Source organism: Quercus robur, chromosome 6 (genome assembly GCF_932294415.1).
Source record: "Quercus robur chromosome 6, dhQueRobu3.1, whole genome shotgun sequence".
Classification (NCBI taxonomy): Eukaryota; Viridiplantae; Streptophyta; class Magnoliopsida; order Fagales; family Fagaceae; genus Quercus; species Quercus robur.
In genome coordinates this window covers 34,620,078-34,629,966 of record NC_065539.1, presented here as the reverse complement: position 1 = coordinate 34,629,966, position 9,889 = coordinate 34,620,078, and the positions used below count along the sequence as shown (strand labels likewise).

The 9,889-nt window shown below is 32.4% G+C and overlaps 1 protein-coding gene across 1 annotated transcript; it reads right to left on the bottom strand.

The window, feature by feature from the left end:
• Positions 1-571: 571 nt before the first annotated feature.
• LOC126688559 (uncharacterized) lies at positions 572-5,189 on the bottom strand. The gene is made up of 5 exons (XM_050383295.1): positions 4,634-5,189; positions 2,153-2,950; positions 1,425-1,610; positions 1,130-1,255; positions 572-982 (listed from the first exon to the last, which is right to left on the bottom strand). The coding sequence occupies exons 1-5, from the start codon at positions 4,694-4,696 to the stop codon at positions 875-877; spliced, it is 1,281 nt and encodes a 426-aa protein (XP_050239252.1). The 5' UTR covers positions 4,697-5,189; the 3' UTR covers positions 572-874.
• Positions 5,190-9,889: the final 4,700 nt, after the last annotated feature.

Here is a 9,889-nt window from a genome sequence, read left to right as displayed (position 1 = left end):
TACGCGAATACTTTTATACTCCAAAGGTTTATTATTTGAATGGATTAACAAATACAAGTTCAATTTTGTTGTGTCTCCGGCTTTCCATCACCATGTCCAATCATCGAATCCAAATCAACAAGTTATACTCCAAAAAATTCTTATTTGAATGGATTAAAGGACACAAGTTCAATTTTTTTTGTCGGGTCTAAACCCCGGCTCTCCATGTCCAATCACCAACGGCAAGAAGAGGTCAGTTCCCGCCATTTTAATTTTTAAGGGGTGGAATTGGGAAAGGGTGTCAATTGTTGGGAAGGCTTCCAAATCAAGGCCCATGCAAGGAAAGCCCAGAGAAAGTTGAGTTCATGATAAATGATTTATTTAGATTTTGTAGATTCCGATGTGGGTCGCATATATTATTAGGTGTTAAACAAAACTGTATGTAATAACAGTGACCACAAGCCCATTTAACACAATATATGTCAATAGTACAAATAAAATCATTGTTTTTCACTATGACTATGTTTGCCATATATCTGTTGCCCAGATCTAAGAATATTCAATGCCTGTGAATTTAAGCATGCACTCACTGTTGAAACTAAATTTTGCTCCATTAGTACTATTTCCAGTAATTAAGATTGCCATTGTACAACTATTGGATTTTGAAGTTGGTACAAGTGATGTAGTAGTATATACAGAGCTACATTGTTATTCACTTTAACATATGATCCTGACAATTATTTATAAATATATATATAACTGACCCAATTATTATTTTTCTTCCTTTTTTTAAAGAAAACAAAAAACAAAAAGAAAAAACCTAGACAGATACATCTAGGCTGAAAGAGGGTCCTGCAAAATTGTTATAATGTTTAATGCTGCAAAATCTATCGAGTCATATCCAGGATTGAATTGGATAGTTGCATTTAAAGGAGTTCACTCCACTAATATGAGCAAAGATATCTGATGAATCCACCATATCCTCTTCTTCTTTCACAACTACCTGTAGAAAAACATAAAAATGTAGGATTAAAGAATTAATTATGAACTATTTCTTGAATTGGAAAAATTGATCCAAAATTTTAAAGTTTTGGGGAATTTTACACATGTCATTGTTAAATATAAGTGATTTATGTGTAATAAATCTTACTTCACCATCATCATCCTCTTCATGATTGCTACAAGCAGGCCTATGTGCCTCTCCAAAGTCATCATTCTTTGCAAATCTTCCTCTGACTCGAGGTCTGCTGTCTGCTAGTGTTTTGCGGCAGGCATACTGCACATATGCTTTCACCATTAGTAACTGAAATTTTAAGACGATTTACGAGAAAACAAACATGCAAGCACATAAGCTATGCTTCAATATGGAGCTAAATATCATTAATGATGGTAGTGAATTCATAGGTTCTTGTTTTGTGCATAACAGAGAGAGAGGGAGAGTATACCTTTATTTTCTTGCTGAAGTTCCTCTCATTCCTCTTCTTCATATACCTATGGATCTTCTCTTTCCTTTGTTCCACAGAGAGTTTTCCTACTTTGAAAGTTGTGTCTTCCAAACTTGAAATTTCTGATGCTAATGGAGCAGAACTCCCAGCCTTGCCCATCAGTTGCTGACTCTCTGTACTAAGTGCCTAAAAGAAAATTTGGGAAGGAATATTAAGAAAAGTCCCTATTTTATACAAATACAATCCAAAATGTTTACTTCTTATGCCATGTTAGGGTGGTAATTTATCTAAAGCATTGATATTCTTCTACTTTGTCCCAACTTCCTGGTGAAGCTGCTCTCCCTACAGATCACTATTAACTCAAATAAATGGATGGATAACTAGTTGGATTTGATGGCCCTCTTAATCTAGTTATCTCTTGCTATGCTCAATTTGATTCCCATATGAGAGACATGTAAAATCGATAGTAAGAAGGTCATAATTTTACTAGTCTAGAATTTTCAATCCTAAAAGTATTCTTTGACCATGCTGGTCAAGTTCACAACTAGCTACCTAGTGCAGCATAAAAATAAATGCTCTTTTTGTAGTTCAAATCTCTATCTCCCTATAAAGTGGATTCCTTAACTCTAAATCATTGAATCAAACTGTCAAATTTGGTTCCTATGGAGGAGAAGATAAGACATATCTATAAGAATAGGCATCAAAGTAGTCAACAGAACTGCTAGTACCTGAAGGTCTCCAGTGTTGAATACCCTTTGCATAGAATCTGGACAGTAAAGTCCTCCAGTTTCTCCCTGATAATCCAATTCTTGAGGTTGCAGTTCAGAACCCATAAGAATGCTTCCAACAAAAATCCCAGAATTGTCGGCAGATAATGCAGCAGCATTCAAGGCCCCAGCAGACATGTATGTACCCAAGGAAGGGCCGAGAAAAGAGCAAGAAGAAGATGGAGGATTCAAAGGCACATAAGAGGGCACAGAAGACATACAATCCTCTTCAAAAACAGATGATAAGGGAGCCCCCATAAGAGGTGCAACTGGCTCCGCAGGGTACTGTGAGAGGCCCTCAACAATAGACTCTGATAAAGGAATTTGAGGCTGCACTGAAGAGAAATCAAATTGGTCTTGTTGGTTGGCAAGAAATGATGGGACAGAAAAAGAAGGGGAAGGAGTGAAGTCTATGGAAGCAGAGATGTCATTATCAATTTCTTCCTGGGAATCAAATATTATTGACAGATTGCTACTATTGTTGGTGGTGGTGTTAGTGTTGGTGGCAGTGGTGGTAGTGCTGGTGCTGGTGGTTGCGGGGGCAGGGTTGGAGGTTGTATTAGGATTGCCATTGTTATCTTGGTAACCATTGTACTTAGTGTCTATATCTTGAGGTAACGGAATATTTGTTGCATAGGAATTCTCTTCATAGCAACAGTTTGAGCTAGAAGTGACCTCAGAATTCGGTAAGGTATCAGGGAAGAGTTCTGGGTCACAAATGTCGAAAATTTGAGCGCTGATTGGGCTTGAAATTTCATCCTGCAAAACATTGCAAAGTAATATTAACATCATGAATATGAATAAATGCAATTGTGCAGACTTTAACATCAGTAATAAGATTACAACGAACCTTAACTTTAAGCAAAATAGATGCATCATTCTTCATATTTATCTCTTATGGGTTTGAATCTAATTCCTATTTATTAATAGACATAATGCCTCGATTCGCAAACCATGATTTGAAAAGAAATCCAAGGTCAAAACTGAAGGCTAATATTCTTTAATTATGTTGCACTCCTTTTTATTTCAGCCCACGCCTTTTAGCTTTTACCTGGTTTATGGTGTGGTTACCGTGTTGCCATGTACCAATCTTTTGTATCCATATATGATCAAAAACATTTAAATCCTCCAAAAGTGGATGGTTTCAAGGTCTCTTTTTTGTGCAAAGTAGAAAGAGATGTGCATTTGTGCTCCATGTGACGTGTACTAATAAAGGTACCCAATATTAGCAAAAAATCAATATCATAAACAGGAAGAAGGAAGCTCATGGTATGTAAGTTTTGTTCAAAATATAGAATAGCCCAGTCTGTACAAAATTCAGAATTGAAAGGCACTAAAATGATCACATTAACTTATCCATACGTAATGCTTGACATATACCCCATCATCAATCTTACTAACCAAAAGAATCATAATTAGAATGCTTAATAGAGAAGCATGAAAAGCTACATATTCCACAAATAATTAAAGGCATATTTAAAATTAGTACAAGCAAAGTCAGGATTGGAATACTAAGCTACGATGGTGGCCTTGGACAATGACAATTTGGTGGGGTTGCATACTTGGATAGAAGAATGTAATATTGTCTTTTGAGTGAATGTTATATCGAACTGTGTGACTGAATCAAATGAAAAGCAAGTTTCTTGTGCATTCTTTTCTCCTCTGAATCAAAATATCATTGTCTTAAAAGGGATGTAAAAAAAGAAAAGAGATAAGAGAAAAAGCCATTAGCACTGCAAATTCTTCAGGAAGCTGCGTATATGTAACATAGTTCAAATGGCCAATAAAAATACTAATCAACGGCTGTGATGTAAAAACTCAGTACAGTACTTTTACAGTTTATATCTCTCCAAAATATGGGAATTTGTAAAGGAAAAAAAATCAATAGGATATACATTGAACTTTTTGGGAATGTAAATATTAAGCTACGCATTCAATAATAAGATCAAATGAGGAAAGTTAGTATGCATGTGGAAGATCGAGCAAAAAGGATGAGATCAAGAGAAGAAAAAGGGAATGATGGGGGAAAGCAACCTTGGGAAACTTGAGAAGAAAGATTTCAACTAACAAGACCTATAATTTCAATTTTCATCCAAACAAGCATTAGTGTAACAGCAGCAAAAATATGAACATGAATGAAACTCATAGCAAATCAATCGTAAATTTGTTTAGGTAAATTAGTTCTCGTGACAGACATGCATAAATGAATGTTTTTAGGAAAGGAAGAAACTTTGGAGATCAAAGCCCGAATTTCGGCTTCAAAACAAATTCAAATCCAACTTCACTTGCAGAACATGATCAAATAAGCCAATTAAAAATTGGGTTTGGAAAAAACATAAAACAAATATGAAATGCATTAATTGTTACTTAGCCAAAAAGAAGATATATATATGTAGGATATGCATGAAGAACATGAGAAAGAATTAAGAAAAAAGTTATTACAAGGGGAAGCTGATCCGGTGAGTCAATCACGTCCTGCAACATGGTACCACCACCTTTAGGCATGATGATGACGATGATGATTGATGATGATGATGATGATGATGATGATGCTGGCGAATTAGCCTTAAAAATTATGACCCTACCACCTTCTAATACACCAAGTGAAAAAATGTAAACATGTGTCCCGTCTTCACACCTTTTCCAATAAGCTCCAAACCTTGAAGAAAAACGTACCCAATAAACAGAAACTCCATCAAAGACAACAAACAAACAGAATAACAGAAACGAGAGTTTAGAACAGACAAGTGACAGAGAGAAAAGATAAAACAACAAAAGAGAGTCGTTTTTTGTATTGGTTTTTGGGTGTTATAGTTTTGCTTTTTTGGTTGTTGTAAGAGAAACTATAGCTTGTAGGACGTTACAGAAAAGCTAGCTTGGAAAATGGAAGGTATGGGGTGGCAAAAGTTGCACATATATATATATATAGACAAAGGATGTATGAGTGTCCGTACTTAGCCGTCAGCCTGGCAGTGTTGTAGGCATGGTCAACCCGAAGCTCGCGTTGGACCACAAATTTAATTCCTATTTGTGTGGCAAATGGCTATTGTAGAGAGAGAGAGAGTATTATTCTGTGCTTAACTCTCTTTGTTTATTTTTCTCTCATATCAGGCTGGGTGAGGGGTTCATGACAAGTGTCACTGATCCCATTATGAATTATAGCGTAACGGTCGCCTCGCCACAGCAGAATTCTGGTTGACAAGGCATCAACTACTATTCTTGGTCGAGAACTACTACTCTCACGATACTTTTATAACAGATTCTATGTGGTAAGTTATTACTGGTTTTAATTTTAATTTACTATTGAATATACTTTTTTACACACCAGTAATAACCTGCCATTTAAAATTTGTTGTAAAAATGTTGTAAAAGTAGTGTGGACATAACATTTCTTATTATTAGTGTGACTTTGATAAGGTTCTTGAGAATAATGCTACCGCCACAATAGTTTCGCATACGATACGAGAACCAATACAAGCTTGTCACCTAAGCTTGTGAAAACCAATAACAACTTGTCATTTAAATTTTGTTGTAAAGTTGTAACGACAATGGTGTGCCCATAACACTACTTCACATTGAATAGTAAGAGATTTCTAGCAGCAACTACTTTTTTTAATTTAAAATTTTGGTTTTTTTTGTTCTTCTTTCTTTCTTTCGGAAATCATAGTGGAATTAATAGTCATCATTAATGTGATATGCTTGAAAGTCATTTTAGATATACACGATACAACACTCTTCCGAGTTTGACTAAATTATAATTTTTAGTTTTAGTGTTTGGGGTTATTTTTAGATCCCCTAAGTTTGAAGTTTTTAATTTTGATCCATTTAGTTTGATTCTATTTTTAATATGTCCATTTCTACGATTGATTTGATAGTTAAATGTCACGAAAACAACGTTTTTTCTTCATTTTTTGCTTTATCGCTCTCTCTTAAGTGTAAAAACAGTCATGGAGATAGACAAAAAGATTCTATTGAAAATGAAATTGTACATGGTGGACTATAATGAAAATTTTCAAATTTAAGAGACTAAAATGAAAATAACTCTAAACTTTAAGGATCAAAATGTAAATTGGTCTACAAATTGTCTCAAAATCTTGACTTAAATGTAAATTATAATCTATTTACTTATAAGTTATTAATGTTTTTTATTATTTGATCAGTTTTTAACTGAACGTTGCCTTTAAAAAAATTGAGAGTGCTTTTACACTCAATAATTCACCTAGCAAAAAATTTAAAATTAAACGAGACATATGATGCAAAATTGAGAATCTAATTAAAATCTAATTGGATTGTTTCTAAGTTTTACCTATTTATATATATATAGATTAAGTGCGCTATTCACATACCATAATTTTTTTTTTTTTTTTTTTGAGAAACATATATCAATTATAAGTATGAAAGAATTGGTAATGTCAATAGAAAACTCGTTTCATCTTTTATTTTTTAATACATAAATAATTAGAGATAAATTTTTGAACTTCGAATGACTCCATAAAAAATACTAAGAAATGCCACTTGAATTTCTTTTTAATTTTAGTGTGAGGGCCAATAATTGGAGCCTTGTGGTTGTAGCATAAATGCATAATAGCATCGCACATTTACTTTCAATAGAGGTTAGAATTGTCCAAATTTATGGGTGTAATGTATGATTTTTCCTTACATGATAATGCGTCATGCCTGTTCAATAAAGTTCCCTGTCGGTTTACCCAAAAACTGAAAAAAAAAAAAAAAAAAAAAAAAAATTCCCTATGGATATATTCTTCGCATAGGCCAATAGGGTATGACGTTTGACCAAAAAAATGACCCCATGACCATGAGCACTGTCTTTTTATCTCTTTTTTCCTTTTTCTCCTTTTATTTTTTTTATTTTTACATTTATACTTTAATAGTTGAGTAAAAAGGAAACTTTTTTTTTTTTTTTGAGAAGAATAAGTAAGTTTCACATTTACTCCATGATTTTTGCTTTTTTAAATGGTTAAAATTATATATATTAGGATTCCAACAACTCAAATCCACTCTTTTTGTTCCTCCAACCACATAGTACTTGCTTGGAAAAGTACTAATTCGCCCAACTCTGCAGTGGTAACTATATACATGATTTTGTCCTAATCTTTTGTGTAAGCAAAATGACCTTTTGTTATTGACCCTCAAAAAGCAGATTCAGTAATCAATATACTAGGGAAGAATGCCGAATTTCCTACCTTGCTTAATTAGTTGCTTGATTTATGTGCTGTATTTATTAATCCCAGGACATCATAGCTAGCAAATCTTGCTTATGTGTTGTATTAATTAATCCAACACATCTTGAACTATACAAGTATATCATGCATGTCATTACCAATGAGACAAAATATTTTGTTTAAAAAAAAACAAAAAAAAAAAAAACAATTTGCATATCCTGCAGTGCAAGATTGAGTTATTGGGAACAAATTAAAGCTATTGTTTGTATTTCGATTGGACTCAAAAGTATTGAGAATTTAGAAATACATGCTTTGCCCACTTCTCCACCATGCTGTATGGCTAAAATTGATTATGTATAAAAAAAAAAAAGGGTCTGTACGTACATGGTGACCATGGTATGCTAGAGAATCCATGTGTCATTGGCTAACCACACTATTTCTCATGGGATGTGTAATGTGAATGCTCGAAACCTAAATTAAGATGCACGATTCTTTATTTTTGGTCGACACGGTTGAAACATAACACAAGCTACCCCATCAACCTACGTAGCTAGGGGGTTCAATCATAGCCGTAGCATCTTTTGTGGTGGTTTATGTGCGTGGTTCAAATTCCGTCTTCCCATCCTTCACTATCTTTTTATATATAATAATAAAAAAGATCTATTTAACTAGGCAATTTTACTAGATTAAGAAATAATAAATATTCAATTATGAATTGAAATGTATATTTTTTTAAAAAGGAAAAATACATTTACCAATTCATTGAGTTACACGCATAAATTTATTGTAATTATTCGTACTTTTCTTAATATTTGTAAAATGTTTGATTTATTTTCTGAAAAATGTATACTCATTTGATGATATATCAAATGCTCCTTACCTTCTTCTCTCTCTCTCTCTCTCTCTCTCAAAAAAAAAAAAAGCTCCTTACCTTGTGTCCTTAGAAAGAGAACTTTTTTCATAGTTTATTAAGTTAAAAAGTTATGATTGGAATAATATCACTTCTACACGAACCTAATACTAACACCACTTTTATTATATACCAACCACAACACACAACATCAACAATTTTTTTTTTTTTTTAATATTTGAAGTTATTTTTTATTTTCCAGATAGCTTGCTATTAGCTCTATTTAGGGATGTATATGAGTCAAGTCAAACTGAGTCTAACATAAGTTTGATTCATTTTCTTGTCGAACAAACTCAAATTTTAATTAAGTAGTTACTTGATTTTTTTTTCCCCTATATATGGTATACATCATGACAATTTTTGTTTTACCCCATCACAAATCCATGCTAATAATTAATTAACGTATTCTTTTTCTAGATATATTAAACATCATTACTAGAATTTATACCCCTTCACAAACCCTAATAATTGATTAACTTATGCTTTCTTTAGATATAGGAAACTTTATGACTAAAATTTTTTATCCCTTCATAAACCATGCTTTTTTTTTTTTTTTTTGAAATAGCCTTCATAAACCATGCTAATAATTGATTAACTTATTCTTTTTCATACATAGTAAACATTACGACTAAAATTTCTTACCCATTCACAAACCCATGCTAATTATAATTAATTGATTAACTTATTCCTTTTCTATATATGGTAAACATTACTACTAAAAAAGATTACCTCCTCAGAAATCCATACTGATAATTGTTTAACTAATTCTTTTCCTATATATGGTAAACATGTGACTACATTTTTTTACTCATTTACAAATCTATGCTAATAACTGATTAACTAATTCTTTTCCTATATATGGTAAACACGTGATTTTTTACACCTTCAAAAATCTAGGCTAATTAATAGTAACTGATTAATTTATTCTTTTTCTATATATGGTAAACATCATCGCTAAAATTTTTCACCTCTTCACAAACCTATGCTAACAATTTTTTTTTTTTTTTAAAAATTGATTCACCAACCTTGTATTGTTAAAAATTATATAAAATTTTAATTATGTAACGAACTCTTTATATTATCAATAAATAAAAAATAAAAAATTTCATCTCTTATGAATTTGTTTACAAATTTACACAGTTCAATATAAAGTCTGCATAAGTATACTTTTATATATGTATACATATAAATACATAATACTATATATGCTTAAATAGAGTCTTATACTAGCGAGATTTGTTCATAAACACTTTATTAAACTTGACTCATTTAATTGTTGATCCTAAATTTTGGCTTGAACTTGGCTCAATTCATTTACAACCCTAGCTCTACTCAAATGTAAAGCAAAAATGATTTTTTTTTATCCTTAAGTCAGATATCTTTTTTGTGTTGGGGGCAGTCGATCTCATATAGACAGCATGTGAGAGCACAAAGTAAGAACAGAACAAAGCTCAGACTGAAAAGGAAGAACCACTTCTGATTCCCAAATTAATCAGTGCAAAAGAATGACAACTAAATAAGCACCCACGAGAAATAAAGTCTATGATCTCCTAGGTTGCTCTGCATCAACAACATATCTTTTAACTATTTTCCTAAACTCCTTTCATG